The sequence below is a fragment of the Thalassophryne amazonica genome, chromosome 12 (genome assembly GCF_902500255.1).
Source record: "Thalassophryne amazonica chromosome 12, fThaAma1.1, whole genome shotgun sequence".
Taxonomy (NCBI): domain Eukaryota; kingdom Metazoa; phylum Chordata; class Actinopteri; order Batrachoidiformes; family Batrachoididae; genus Thalassophryne; species Thalassophryne amazonica.
In genome coordinates, this window is record NC_047114.1 from 74,046,567 (window position 1) to 74,062,850 (window position 16,284).

The 16,284-nt window shown below is 44.4% G+C and overlaps 1 protein-coding gene across 1 annotated transcript in view; it reads left to right on the top strand.

The window, feature by feature from the left end:
• Positions 1–16,284, top strand: part of sntg1 (syntrophin, gamma 1) — a 127,151-nt gene that overhangs the window by 79,106 nt on the left and 31,761 nt on the right. The window contains exons 5-12 of the mRNA XM_034183358.1: positions 1,152–1,208; positions 1,351–1,408; positions 1,514–1,557; positions 1,825–1,866; positions 2,213–2,315; positions 6,644–6,726; positions 6,984–7,114; positions 9,453–9,582. Coding sequence (XP_034039249.1) covers positions 1,152–1,208; positions 1,351–1,408; positions 1,514–1,557; positions 1,825–1,866; positions 2,213–2,315; positions 6,644–6,726; positions 6,984–7,114; positions 9,453–9,582 — 648 coding nt within the window. The remainder of the gene's footprint in view (positions 1–1,151; positions 1,209–1,350; positions 1,409–1,513; positions 1,558–1,824; positions 1,867–2,212; positions 2,316–6,643; positions 6,727–6,983; positions 7,115–9,452; positions 9,583–16,284) is intronic.

The window sequence follows — 16,284 nt, forward strand, 5'->3', positions numbered from 1 at the left end:
TGGCAACATCCAGAGGGGCACCATGTGAGCTTCAATCCTTTTCTTCAGAAAACCTGTGGGTGATGTCTGGGGCTTAATCGATTTTTTTTTCTTAATTAGTGAATTAGTTGTAAGGTGAATAAAAAATGTCAATAAATGGTGAAAATTTTTTATCAGCATTATCGAGAGTCAAAGATTATGTTTTCATATGTCTTGTTTTGCCCACAGTCTAAAGATACTCAGTTTACTGACAGGTGCGAGTAAAACAGTGAGTGAAATAAACCAGAAATATTCACATTTAAGAAGCTGCAGTAAAAAAAAAAAATATATATATATATATATATATATATATATTAGATTAGATATAGATTAGACTGAATTTTATTAATCCCTTGGGAAGACTCCCTTAGGAAAACTGAGGTTCCAGCAGTATTGTGTAGCAGCACACAGGGTAAGAAACACAAAGAGTATCAAAAGTGAATGTAAAAAACAATTTGGAAATATAAATATAAATACAAAAATATAAATACCAAAGATACTACTTGCTACTTTACTGGATACTACTGTTCCTCTCCTTCCTGTCCTCTGTCTTCCTGTTTCTCCTCCTGTTGTTTTTATTTAAACAAAAATTACTCAAAATAATTAATCAATTTTCAAAATCATCATAGTCAATTAATTGATTAATCGTTACAGCTCTAGTGACATCACAGAGGATTTCCAGCCTCCTGGAGACTCTAAGGTTTTCCAAATTATGGACAATGTTTCACCTTACAGGATGAATATCCATGAAACTGAGAACAGGGCTTAACTATAAAAGGTCCTTTAATGGGAAAAAAAATATTCAATATGGCCCTTTAAAATAAATAAAAAGGAAACCTTATGTTTGTTCTTCTCTTACCTAAAGGGCTGATAAGGCAGTATTGATTTTAAATGTTTTCTTTTGCTTCTGTTTTGTAAAAGCAATTTCACTGATTCACAAGATTATTTTACACAAAATAGGACGTCTCTGTGGTTCTGTCCTCTTTCAAGTTCAGATAGTCTGACATTTAGGAGCAGATTGCGTGGTCAACCTGAAACATCCAAAAACAGTGAGGTCATATCTGTGTCTGGAAGTGTTAGATTCGTTTTGATACTGATGACGATCGCTGTCTCGGTATTGACATGTCTTCTAGGAGAGAACGGTAACAATCAGAAGGCAGACAATCGGCGGATTCGGCCTGAGCATCAAGGTAATTTCGATCTCGACTGATTAGTCTGCTCCTTCCAGTCTTTTACATCTGAACGCATACTATTGATCGTTTTCTTGTCAGTCTGCGGTAATAGTGTTCCTGCACGTCTCATCTCTTTCTGTTTTTATTTGTTCCTCCCCAGGGCGGAGCTGAGCACAAAATCCCTGTTGTGATATCAAAAATATCTAAAGAACAAAAAGGTACTTTGTTGTTTCTGGAAATGATTTTGTAGCTGCTGAAAAACAAAGTTGTTACTGTAGCATGTTGTTGTTATTTTCTTCTTCTTCTAAATGTTGTTTTTCCAGCCGAACTCTCCGGGTTGCTCTTCATTGGAGACGGAATCCTTCAGGTAAAAATGTCAAAACTGCAAAATAAAACACATAATTACGCACCTCCATAGGTAAATGTCACATTGCATATTTAATACACAAAAGCATTAAAAAACACTGCCTTTAGCCTTTTGCAGAGGAAATATTTACCACCACCTACAAGTTTTCATTGCTGATGCCATAGCTGTCATTGTGCGCGCCTCATTAATCGCTTGTGTTCAGCTAGCGCAGTGGTGGAGTGATGCCAGCAGGATTGTTTAAGTAACACTGTTCACTGTTGTTTCTAGATAAATGGAATAAATGTTAGAAGCTATCGCCATGAGGAAGTGGTAAGTTGTCAGTTTGTATCTCCTATTTTCTCGCGCTGCAACAGCTCTTTCAGCAGCTTATCTCGTCTCACTCTGCGATTTGTATCGTCTTGACATGTGAAGACAATTTTTCTGCTTCATCCTGTTTTTTAATGCATCTGCAAAAAAAAAAATGTATACGGAACATAACTTCTTATCTCGTCGCTCCATTCTGCTGCATCGTGTCTTATCACAGCTGCTGAAATCCTTGAGTGTTTACAGCTTCTTCAAAATGTACTTTTTTTATCTTATTTATTTTTATTTAACCCCTGCAAGTCCAGGTGTTGAGAAACGCTGGTAAATATTTATTTTTCCATAACTCCTGCAGGTCCAGGTGTTGAGAAATGCTGGCGAAGAAGTGACTCTTACCGTCTCCTTCCTAAAGAAGACTCCGGCCTTTCTCAAATTGCCCCCGTGTGAGGATTGCACATGTAAGGATGCTGCTGTACTGACCCGGGATTAAAGGATGAAATACTCATAACTGTTCTGCCAAATCATTTACCTATTTATAGTTGGCAGTATTTGGATTTGGTTGCCATGGTGATTGTAAATCAGGCTCTGCAGAGCCACTTCTGACACAAAAAGGTGAAATAATAATTCATGCAACATGCTTATATATATATATATATATATATATACATATATATATATATATATATATAGCATTTGTTTCCCTTTGTTATTAATGTCACGAATAAAATCACTTGCTTTGCAAAAGAGCAAGACTGCTGACATAATTGACATTGCCTATTGCTGTGTCATTAATTGCGGTTGCGTGTGAAATCAGCAACCCCTCATCAGACATGAAAGCTTTTTTTTTTTTTTGTGAATAAAAAAGCCCTTTCATACACATATCTAGGCCAGATTGACTGGCTATCCAACCAGTCAGCTGAATACAAATTGGCAGAGAGCAGAAGGCTGTAATGTAGGAGAGAGAGAGAGAGAGAGACACTTGTGATAATGACTATGATTCAGTGTGCTTAGAAACCTTGAAATAATGTTGCTGATGAGAATGCTGCTCTGTGTTTTGAGGATTTATTGCCACTGCCCTGCCCCAGAGAAAGGGTAATATGATTGCTTTTGTCCGACTGTCTGGCACAAGATAACGCATCAAATTATAGGTGGATTTTGGGAAAATATTTCACAGTAGTACCATTTGTGGCTGGGAAAAAGTGATTGGATTTTGGAGGTGATCTGTATCCTAATTTTTCAAGGAGTCTTTCTCAATGAGCATCTCTCTTTTTTATCATTGTATCTACATCCTGTGAAATACTGAGAATGTATTATTTTCTAAGAGAGGGGGGAATGGTCCTGTCCTTCCAGACTTACACATTTATTTATTTATTTAAAGAGTCAGCCATCGACCGCACATCCTCTGAGAGCATTCTTTGACTGCAAGCGTGAATGTTGGCAGTGTTTCTTTGCCGCCTATGTTGCTTATCACGAAGCGTTTGATTGGGAGGATCGGGCTGCTCTGTAGGATGTCCTGGTAATTTGCGGGATCTCCAATAACTTGCTGGACATCATAGCCAGCACTTCTGACTGCGTTCGTTCCTGTTGACACAATTCCAGCGTTTCTCGAGGATGTGTTCTGGCTCCTGCTCTGTTCAGTGCTTTGTGTGGACTGGGTATTGGGGAGCATTGTGTTAATCACTGGCTTAAGTACCTTTACTGATAATGAAAGGTCGACTAATCTTTACTTTGCAGACGATACTCTGCTCCTTGTGGAATAAAGGGATGTCCTCATTGTAGAAGCTGAGGAATCAGAGCGCCTCGGTTTTTGATGGTCCTGGATCAAAACTAAGATCCAGGCTTTCAGTCATTTCTTTGTCTCAAACATCACAGCTGTAAACTGTTTGGATGAAAGTGTCAAATTTGTTGATTGATTCACTTATCTCAGCAGTGACATTCATGTCTGTGGGAGACACGAGCTTAGGTCTCAGCCACATCACGAATTTCTGGAATGGGCATATCGAAGACACCAACCTGGTCTGGAGCCACCTCCAGACAAATAGTAGAATGACCATTAGACAGTCTTTAGTGTCCTAGTGCTTCCAGTATTACAGTAGCCTACGGCAACAACTAGGTGTACTAGGTCTTTTTTCGGTGGGAATGACTTTGTGCCAATCACATGGATATTTAGGGAGTCTCAGATAAGGAGTGCCACTTGCATTACAAGGGAATGTAAACTGTGACATTTTGCGCATGTGGAGCATTTCTCTGAGCAGGATCCAGCACACAGCTGCCTCAGTGTTGACACCAAGAACTGGTAAAGGTAAAGTGAGTGCCCAAGTTTCACTTGGTTATGGCACATAAATGTCTACTTTTGAGAGGCGAGAGTGATCCGTTTGTCTGCCTGGATAGTTGCCATCCATTAACTACAACGGTTCAGCAGTGTGGTAAATATCACAGTACTTCAAAACCTGACCTGTTTGTGTTTGTTTGTTTGTTGCCATTTTCAGCACATTACTGTATTATGAATCAAAAACATCATGTAGGTAACTTGTCAAAGTGGTTCAATTCATCTTTTTAGGATGAGGTTCCACATTTAATGTATTTTTAAAAATGTTATTAATTACAATTCATTTTTCAAATTTTAAATATAATTATTAATAAATAGTTCTTATTTTAAAATACTATACAAATACAACAATACATAATATTGGATGAAAATGAAATAATGAAAACGATAATACATTTTTAATTTTTAGATTCTAAAATAGGTGCTCTCAAAAACATTGAAACAGTAAAAAAAATATATAACTTTTATGTTTGCTTGTTAATACATGAATGAAATATAGCTGTAGCACATTTTTAAATTTTTGTTTTATATCACAAGTGATGTGCTTCATCCTGACACATAGAAAAGTCTACTAAACTAACCAAAATGACTGGTATTATGTTGTGCATCCATCAAGATAACAATGGCCAATCATTTTTACTTATTTTAAAAGGCACATTAGGGCCATCTGAATTGTTTTTCATCATCACATTTCATTGTCCAGGAAAGAGTCTCAAACTGGGAGGACAACTATTTCCAGAGCTCCATCAAATATTTAATCAAGCCTTCCCAGGCTCAATGACCATCAAATGTTATCACAGTCTGTATTTGAGTTTTTCTCTGTTAGGGCCCCTTCACACGTAACCTAAAAGATGCAGAAACCAGAAGAAAATCCTCAAACCAAACATGAAATGGGTAACCACGAAACATTCCACATGCTGTTGTGAGGGACGCGTGGTCGCATAGGCGTAGACAATACACCGGCGAGGTGCATGAACACAATGCGAGCAGCTGGAACATGTGCTGTGGAGAAAAAAAAAACACACACACCATAAAAACCACTGCAATTTATTGAATCCCTCTCATTGAGTGGACAGTACCAGTATGAATCGTCCGTTCCTCTGTAGATGACCCATGGTCATAGACGTATGTATGACTGAAGCAGTGCGCTCTAATCATGTTCACATCTGCTGGCCTGGCATGTCCAGTTGGCCACGCGCGTGTGTCTGGCCTGACATGCGTGCCCTGTGGGCGGCGTGCCACAGGACAGACACCGCATCATGTGGAACAGAGCTCACATGGGTGACGTGACATTCAGATCACTCACTGGGTGTTCACATGATCTGACAGTTTCTTTCACCTGGGACAGCCTGTCAATGTGCACGCTGTGCACTCGCTTGCTGCAGCCTGTTGCAAAAACCTGTCGCAAAAATATATATTCTATGTATTTCCATGTGAGGGCAGCAAGCAGACACACGCACGTCACAGTGGACAGTTGTTAGGTCATGTCCTCCTAAACACGGTATGTGTTCCCGAGCTGGGACGTCCAGAACCAGAGATCTCAACAGCTGCTGCTGTCGGTGGCCATGGCCCCGTCCATTCATAGCACAGACCAACATGTCACTCTCTGTTTCTGTGTTATGTGATAATTTTTTTAGTTATTTGTTATGTAATTGTGTATGCAGTTATTGTAGTACTTATTAATATACCTGTTCTGGCTGTGGTCTCTGTGTTTTTAATGTGACACGTCGTGTGAACTGAGCCGTCATTTGCAGCAGTCAGTGAGTCTCTGGCCAGTGATCAGCTGGGAGGCACCTCACTGTGCTGTGTGCACTCAGACGTGGCTGGCCAGTCCCCATCTATACATACATATCAGCATTTCATGCAAGTGTGCTCCCCCCCTGCAAGCCAAGTGTGGCACGCGACACACACACACGCGGCATGTGTTGGGAGGGGAGGTTCAACACATTGTGATACACAAACACGCCACATGTATTGAGGAGAGCCGACACACTGGCATGCCACATGTGTGTTGCTTTGCAACACCACACTTGTGGGGGCACTTAGACAAATTTCACATCCAACTCGAAAGTGATCACCTGCTCACTGTTTCTGTGCTGACAGCACATTTTTTTAAGTGTCTAGCAAGCGGTGTTGGACGTTTGCGTGTGTCACCTGGAATTTGGCCGTCACCTGCCGCAAGAGGGATTGAATGGGCTCTCACAGGGCACACTCTGTCTTTCAGCCACTGGTGTGCACGAATAGTTGTAGCAACAGGTGTACGAGACGTTAGAGCCAGCTCCAATTTTTTACGAATGGCATGCAATTCCTCCTTCATGCGCTAGTCGGCTTCAATGGTGTTATGTGTGAAGGGGCCCTTAGGAAAGCCACAAATGTTGCTCACATAACCATCTGTCCACTGGTGGATGTAATGATAAATTTCCACCAGACAGTGAATACTCTCACTTTTTCTTTCAGGTATTCCCAGTGACCACAGCAGCGGGACGTCCTCTCCTCTGTGTGATAGTGGTCTGCACCTGAACTACCACCCAAACAACACGGTACGTCCTCTGCATTGCTTCCACTCCCCTGTTTTTGACTGACTCATTCTATAATTGTCACCATGCGGCAGCGCTCCAACCACCATAAAGTTGTTTCCATGCAACTGTCGCTGCATGCTGATAAATGGGATGCTCTATCTGTCGAGGTGCGTGAATCAGCTTCCGCTGCAGCTCGCGCTCTGCCTGTCTGCGCACCTGCAGCAGCACTCAAGCTTTTAACATGTCCAAGGAGGAAAATGTGTCACACGTTTCCACAGGACATGCTGTCCTGCTCGTCTTGGCCTGCATCTCCAGGACTTCGCTGGGAGAAGAGATGGGTGGACCTGCGCCTCATTCCACTGCTGCACTCGCGTTTGTCGCAGTACATCCCGAGCTCTGACGTCTGCAGGTGAGCTAGCAGCTTTACGTTGACGCCACAGAGATATTTTACCTTTGCCAGTCTGTTTTCAGATTAAAGGTTCAGAATCTCCACTTTTGCACAGTGTCAAAATAAATAAATAAATAAATAAATAAAATTTGTGACATTTGAAATGAAAACGGAAATGATTCATGTTCAAATTATTAATGTACGAGGTCTGTCCATAAAGTATCGTACCTTTTTATTTTTTTTTTAAACTATATGGATTTGATTCATATGTTTTCACGTCAGACAAGCTTGAACCCTTGTGCGCATGCGTGAGTTTTTCCACGCCTGTCGGTGACGTCATTCGCCTGTGAGCACGCCTTGTGGAAGGAGTGGTCCCGCCCCGTTGTCGGATTTTCATTGTCTGGAAATGGCGGAATGATTTGGGTTTTTTTTCCATCAGAATTTTTTCAGAAACTGTTAGAGACTGGCACCTGGAAACCATTCGAAAAATTTATCTGGCTTTCTGTGAAAATTTTATGGGCTTCACAGAGAATAAGGTCTGTTAGTACAGCTTTAAGGACCCCTTTAAGGATGCTTCGCGCATCACGACCGATTCGCTTTGGAAGCGAGACAAAGGAACACCTCTGTTTTGGCATGTCAGAGGACAAGTTTGGACATGTCCAGCTCTCCGCAATTTCACTGATACTTACTGGACTGGTAAGCACTGAAAGCCGAGATAGACATGTCCAAACTTGTCCTCTGACACGCCGAAACGGAGGTGTTCCTTTGTCTCGCTTCCAAAGCGAATTGGTCGTGATGCGCGAAGCCTCCGCGCGGCTTTCCATGACAAAATCTCTTGTTAAAAGTGAAATCTGCCGGAAAATGGCTGATGTCCAGCTCTTGTGATAACCAGAGAAAGAGCACACGACGGTCTCGTATCCACAGAGCCATCAGCTTAGAAATGGTCCGGTGGCTTGTGCCGTGTCGTCGCAGTTCGGAGCGCGGCACACCGAGCGTCCTTAAAGGGGTCCTTAAAGCTGTACTAATAGACCTTATTCTCTGTGAAGCCTGTAAAATTTTTACTGAAAGCCAGATAAATTTTTCGAATTGTTTCCAGGTGCCATTCTCTAACAGCTTCTGAAAAAATTCTGATGGAAAAAAACCCTAAATCATTCCGCCATTTCCAGACAATGAAAATCCGACGACGGGGCGGGACCACTCCTTCCACAAGGCGTGCTCACAGGCGAATGACGTCACCGACAGGCGTGGAAAAACTCACGCATGCGCACAAGGGTTCAAGCTTGTCTGACGTGAAAACATATGAATCAAATCCATATAGTTTTAAAAAAAAATAAAAAGGTACGATACTTTATGGACAGACCTCTTAAGTAAAGAAAGATACTTTGCTGTTTGGGGTTGAATGGAATAGTTGCAGTTTACAGGAAGGCACAGATGGAACACTTTATGAAAGTATGCAGATGAGTACAGTTCAGAGTGTGACATGGGTTTATATATAGATAAAAATCTTTTTGATTGTTTATATAATTGTTTGATTCATTTAATTGTTATGTATTTTGTTTCTATATATTTTTCAGCACTGGGTGGGTATTGGGCTGTAAATATCGTGGCGTTTCATGGTGATGTAATTGAGTTGTCATACACACACACACACACACACACACACACACACACACACATATATATACACTCAAAAATATAAACGCAACACTTTTGGTTTTGCTCCCATTTTGTATGAGATGAACTCAAAGATCTAAAACTTTTTCCACATACACAGTTTACTTTAAATTTCAGTAAACACTGAATATTGAGCAAAATATCTAGTTTAATGTTGAACTAAATGTGGAGCAAAATATTTAGCGAACTATATAGACAAATATGTAGGTTAAAGATTCTCTGAATAATTAGCTAAACATTTAGCTAACTAGCTAAACACTTCAATGTTTAGCAAGTTAGCTAAACATACTGCTCAGACTTATCGGGTAACATGTGGTCATTTTGACCACGGTTGACTGTGGTTAGTGTGACTGAATTTGCTAACACTAAATGTAGTTAGCGTTTTCTTTAATAAAGCCTGTCGATAGACACGCCATGTCAGCGTCACAGTATCTGATATAAATAGCGGTATGCACCTCATCCCCGTACATCTGGTAATTCCTCTGAATTCTTTCATTTCTTTTGCAAGCTTTCCCTCATTTTATGTTTGATTTTCAGCTCAAAACAACAGAGTGTCTCAGCAACAAAATGTATCGAAACCAGCTAAATATATAGTATCTACTAAACCGCATGGTTGTCCTAAAAAAAAAAAAAAAAAAAAAAAAAAAAAAAAAAAAATCACATCCCATTTTATTTATTTATTTAGGAAAAACGCTTTCCAGGTCATCGCCGTGGACGGGGTGTGCAGCGGGGTCATCCAGTTTCCCACAGCTGAAGATTGCTTGGACTGGCTTCAGGCAATAGCCAGCAACATATCCAGTCTCACCAAGCACAATGTGAGTGTTAAAATAAATGGTTCGTGTTCATTCCCCTGGCTCTCGTAATCCTGCACGTACACCGGAGAGATAGCACATTTTGGCATTAATGCAGCAGGCTTTCAATTTCTGGGTTGTCTAACAGGCCATTTGCAAATGCCATGACATTAAGTAGACAAATACTAATGTCTTTTCTCACTGCGAGGAGTCTGCACACTTATTTCTAAGAGCCTCAGGTTACAATAACAGCATCTGTGTTTCAACTGTGCTGTGCCTCCCTCAAGCTAAACCCATGCACTTGTAGTATCTATAATTCAGTGTAATATATTCGAAAATGATGATACCAAAAGACGAAAAGAAATAAAGAAATAATGCCTTTGTACTTTTTGTACTGTGAGCCCATTTTTCAACAATGAAAGTTTTGTTTACAGAGAGGTGATGATGCTTAGCAGGAGAGGGAAATACAAATACTTCAAACAAGCATATGTCGAGTGCGGTGCTTCTCGTCAGACCTGACAAACTGGATTATTTTGACACACCTGTCAGCATACACACAGATATGTTCCTGTACTTTTTTATGCAGTGAAGCTGCATCCTCGCTTGTTAAGCCGACCTCCGGAAACGTACATCTAGACAGTTGTTTGTTTTCCCACCTGACATGTTTCCATCATAAAGACAGCGGCGGAAAAACAAATGGGTTTCTTACGATTGTGTGTCTGCCCCTGTAGCATTGTTGTGAGGGCGGTGTGAGACTCTTTGGGGAATAATGGAAACCAAACTAATTAGAGTGGACAAAGTGATGGACGTGCTAAACACAGCGCGGATGATTCAGTGCTAGAATGAACTGACCAATGGAGCGAGTATGTCACCCAGTGGCCTTGGCAGTTATTATGCCTTGTGAATGATTTGGTTCAGATTAACAAACACACTCACTGGCTATTTCATTAGGTGTGTCTGTTCACCTGCTCATTATAGCAAATAACTAATCGAAACTAAATCCGTTTAGGCACACACACACACACACACACACAGTATATAGTGTATGGTATGAAGCTGGACTCTGGCGATGGTGGTAGAGAAGAGAACACTGGACAAACTGCTGGACATTATGGACGATGCCAGTCACCCTCTGCATACCGTCATCTGAAACCAGAGGAGCCTCTTCAGCCACAGACTGCGCCTTCCCAAGTGCAGGACCAACAGACATAAAAACGTCTTTGTCCCTCAGGCCATCAGACTGTACAACTCCTCACTCAGGGGGAGGAGGAGTAACAGGAAGACAGGGGACGGGAATGAGAGGAACAGTAGTTGCCAGTAAACCAGTATTGATCAGTATGTCTGGTATTTATATTGTGTATTTATATTTATATTTGCAAATTGTTTTTTTTTTTAACTCTTTTTGATACTCTGTGTGCTTCTTACCCTGTATGCTGCTATATAATGCTGAAACCTCAGTTTCCCTGAGGGAGTCTTCCCAAGGGATCAATGAAGTTCTATCTAATTTAATCTAATATATGGGTGATTCTTTAACTACGGGCACTATTGGCCTTGTAAATGTAATTTCCACCACACCATTGCCTTACAATATAAAGCGCCTTGGGGCAACTGTTTGTTGTGATTTGGCACTATACGAGGTCTATTAGAAAAGTATCCGACCTTATTATTTTTTCAAAAACCATATGGATTTGAATCACGTGTGATTACATCAGACATGCTTGACCCCTCGTGGGCATGCAAGAGTTTTTTCACGCCTGTCGGTTACGTCATTCGCCTGTGGGCAGTCTTTGAGTGAGGAGTCGTCCACCCGCTCGTCGATTTTTTTCATTGTTTAGGAATGGCTCAGAGACTGTTGCTTTGTTTGATAAAAAATTTTTCAAAACTGTAAGGCACAACTGAGTGGACACCATTCAATAAATTCAGCTGGTTTTCGGTAAAAATTTTAACGGCTGATGAGAGATTTTGGTCTGGTAGTGTCGCTTTAAGGACGGTCCACGGCACCTGACGGCGATCTGCGCTTCGAGGCGGCAGCGTCTCGCCGTTTCAAGTTGAAAACTTCCACATTTCAGGCTCTGTTGATGCAGTAAGTCGTCAGAGAACAGAGAACTTTCAGAAGAAGTCAGCATGAGGAGTTTATTCGGACATTCCATTGTTAACGGTCATTTTGTAATGAAAGAACGTGCGGGCAGAGTCGCATGTCGGGCTGGACCCGACCGCGGGGGGTCGCGGCAGGAAAAACACCTCCGTTGGAAATCTTAACGGGCAAGTTGGAACATGCCCAAGCTGTTAAACAATTTCTCAGTTACTCACTTGTTGAAAGCCATTAAAAGCCGCCTGAATTCTACAAATGGTTTTCAACACGGAGGTGTTTTTCCTGTCGCGGCGCACACAGATTTGCCGAGTCGTCACGGAAACGACTCGGCGAATTTGCGCGTACGTCTTTCATTAAAAAAAATGTCCTTAAACAGTGGAATGTCCGCATAAATTCCTCATGCCGGCCTCTTCTGAATCTTCTCTGTTCTCTCACGATGTCCTGGGTGAATTAAGCCTTAAATTAGGATGTTTTAAGCTCGAAACAGGCCGACGACAGCGCCTGGAAGCGCTGCAGGACGTCCCGCTCCGTGGGAAGTCCTTACACCGACAGAAACACCCCATAATCTCTCATCAGCCGTTAAACTTTTCACAGAAAACCATCTTAATTTCTCGAATAGTGTCCACTCGGATATTCCTCAGAGGTCCAGAAAAAATTTTGATAAAGCAACGCGCGCCGTCTCGAGCAGCGTGTGAAACAAAGGAATTCAGCCGAGAGGGCGAGACCACATCTCACTCAAGGCCTGCCCACAGGGAAATGACGTCACCGACACGCGTGAAAAAACTCACGCATGCGCACGAGGGTTCAAGCATGATTGGTGTAATTGCATGTCATTCAAATCCATATAGTTAAAAAAATAAAATAAAAGGGTCGGTTTATTATCTAAGAGACCTCGTATACATGTGCTCTGATGTCACTGTTTATCTCCATAGAAACTACCCAAACAATCTTTCATACAAACTGTTTAAAGGGACATTACAGTGTTGTTGTGGAAATTACGGCAATAGTGTGGGACACCTACATTTTGTGTAAAAAAAAAAAAATCACAACAGTTGTATGACATTGAATACCCCAATTATGTTTTGATTATTTTACTGATATTTTATTCAGAGATATTTTAAAACATTAGAAAAAAACGTTTCTTTACCATTCATTTTTATCATTGAAGATCAAAAGTCTGGGTGTGGGACAAGCACAAAACGGCAATATCTGCATATAATGATGCTGAAAAAAGGTGAAAAAGTCATCATAGACTACTAGAACAAATTTCTTAACACTTTCATTGTAAAGATAACTATAAAAGTGTGAAATTTCCCGTTTTTTCTGTTTTTCATACAATATGATCAAAGGACATAATAAGTGCCCGTAGTCTAAGAATCACCCATATATATAGCATCACACTGGGGAGTGTGATGCCATGTTTTTGTTTGACTCTAAGTAGGTAAATGCTTTATAATGAGGTAGAACGATATCTCGGCAATGAGGTGGAGATGCCGTCTTGCTGATATACCACTGTAGATCTGATGATTGATGACAGCTGTCATCAGTGATAAGTGACAGCTGTCACCCCGGCTGCTCCTGTGAGGCGGCAGCGCCCTCTGGTGCCTGGAGCCCGCACTCCAGGCAGGGCGCCCTCTGGTGGTGGTGGGCCAGCAGTACCTCCTCTTCAGCGGCCCACACAACAGGACCCCCCCCTCTACCGCCTTGTCCGGGTGGCGGCGGTAGAAGTCGGCCAGGAGGGCCGGGTCCAGGATGAAGCTCTTCTTCACCCAGGAGCGTTCTTCGGGGCCGTACCCCTCCCAGTCCACCAAATACTGGAAGCCCCGGCCCATCCGTCGGACATCCAAAAGCCGGCGCACTGTCCAAGCCGGCTCGCCATCGATGATCCGGGCAGGAGGTGGTGTCGGACCCGGAGTGCAGAGGGGTGAGGTGTGATGCGGTTTAATCCTGGACACGTGAAACACGGGATGGATCCGCAATGAGGCCGGAAGCTGAAGCCTCACTGCGGCGTGACTGATGACCTTGAGAATTTTAAATGAACCTATGTACCGTTCCTGTAATTTTGGGGAGGCCACTTGCAGTGGAATGTCCTTGGTTGACAACCACACTTCCTGCCCAGGACGATACATAGGAGCCGGGGTCCGCCGCCGGTCTGCATGGGCCTTTGTCCTCATCCGGGCCCTCAGCAAAGCAGAACGGGCGGCACGCCACACCCGACGGCACTTCCGCAGGTGGGCCTGGACCGAGGGCACACCGACCTCTCCCTCAACCACCGGGAACAACGGGGGCTGATACCCCAGACACACCTCAAAAGGGGAGAGGCCGGTGGCGGATGACACTTGGCTGTTGTGGGCGTACTCGATCCAGGCCAGATGGGTACTCCAGGCCGCTGGAGTACGCATTCCTAAGATCTAGCTTGGTGAATATTCGGGCTCCATGCAGGGGCGTGAACACCGAATCCAACAGGGGCAACGGGTATCGATTACGAACCGTGATTTCGTTCAGTCCCCTGTAATCAATGCATGGACGAAGTCCGCCGTCTTTTTTACCCACAAAAAAGAAACCTGCACCCATCGGGGAGGTGGAATTCCGGATCAACCCGGCGGCTAAAGAGTCCCGGATGTAGGTCTCCATTGATTCGCGCTCAGGCCGTGAGAGGTTGTACAGCCTGCTGGACGGGAACTCACCGCCTGGAACCAAATCAATGGCACAATCGTACGGACGGTGGGGGGGAAGGGTGAGCGCCAGATCCTTGCTGAACACATCAACAAGGTCGTGGTACTCCACCGGCACCGTCCCTAGATTGGGTGGGACTCTGACCTCCTCCTTAGCCTGGGAACCGGGGGGTACCGAGGAACCTAAACATACCCGATGGCAGGTCTCGCTCCACTGAACCACTACCCCGGACGGCCAGTCGATCCGGGGATTGTGTTTCAACATCCAGGGGAACCCCAAGATCACACGGGAGGTAGTTGGAGTCACAAAAAACTTGATCTCCTCCCGGTGATTTCCTGACACTACCAGAGTTACAGGTGGTGTCCTATGTGTGATTGGAGGGAGGAGGGAGCCATCTAGTGCTCGTACCTGCACAGGCGAGGTAAGAGCCACCAGAGGGAGCCCTATCTCCCTGGCCCATCTGCTGTCTAACAGATTCCCTTCAGAGCCCGTGTCCACCAGTGCTGGGGCCTTCAGGGTTAAATCCTCATACAGGATTGTAACTGGGAGTCGTGTAGCAATGTGGGTGTGTCCCACGTGAATGTCTCGGCCCACCCCTAGCCCAGTCTCTAGGGGCGGGCGTTGGTGTTTAACCGCTCGGGGCAGTCTCAATTGATGCTCTATCGAGCCACAAACAAAACACGCCCCGCGGTCCAGCCTCCTCTGTCTACTTGGTGCTCTAAATGTGGCCCTGCTCGTGTCCATAGCTTCGTCAGCAGGGGGAGCTGTAACCACACGAGGCGCAGGGGCCGTGGAGCGTGGGGAGGGCGGAACGCGATCGGAACCGGAAGGGAGAGGGACGGCGTGTGCCCGGCCACGCCCTTCGTCTCGTTCCCGACGGCGTTCTTCCAACCGATTGTCTAATCGTATGACGAGATCGATAAGCCCATCTAAATCCCGCGGTTCATCCTTAGCCACCAGGTGCTCCTTTAGAACCAATGACAGTCCGTTTACAAAGGCGGCGCGGAGGGCAGTGCTATTCCAGCCTGACCTCGCAGCCGCGATGCGGAAGTCGACTGCATAGGCAGCTGCGCTCCGGCGCCCCTGTCTCATTGACAGTAGGACGGCCGAAGTGGTCTCTCCTCTATTTGGGTGATCGAACACTGTTCTGAACTCCCTCACAAACCCATCATATGTCTGAAGGAGCCGTGAATTTTGCTCCCAGAGCGCTGTAGCCCAAGCGCGTGCCTCACCACGAAGCAGATTTATCACATAAGCTACTTTGCTAGCATCAGTCGCGTACATGACGGGACGCTGTGCAAAGACGAGCGAACACTGCATAAGGAAATCCGCGCACGTCTCCACACAGCCTCCGTACGGCTCTGGGGGGCTTATGTATGCTTCCGGGGAAGGTGGGAGGGGTCGTTGAACGACCAGTGGAACGTCACTGTTACGCACAGGGTCGACGGGAGGGAGAGCTGCAGCGGCGCCCGGAGGGCGCGCTTCCACCTGCGCGGCGAGAGCCTCCACCCTGCGGTTCAGGAGGACGTTCTGCTCGGTCATCAAATCCAACCGAGTCGTGAAAGCGGTGAGGATCCGCTACAACTCACCGATCACCCCTCCTGCGGACGCCTGTGCGCCCTGTTCTTCCATTGGCCATTCAACAGCCGGTTGACGCCCCACGGGATCCATGACGTTGGCCGAGATATCCTGTTGGGAAAGTGTAAGTACACGGACCCACAACAGGGGGCGCAAATGAACGGATAATGGAATATGTCAAATAACAACACTTTACTGTTGCGAACGTGCACAACAAACACAACAGATCACACAATAGATCAAAGGTCAAATTACAAGGTGTCGTGTGGGCAGGCTCGAGGATAGGAGACGCCTGTCCAAAGCAGAACCGGAACCACACGATTTCCTCCGCCACCAGACCCCGGGAATACTGGAGCCGCCAAGTCCCGAACTCCCAGGTG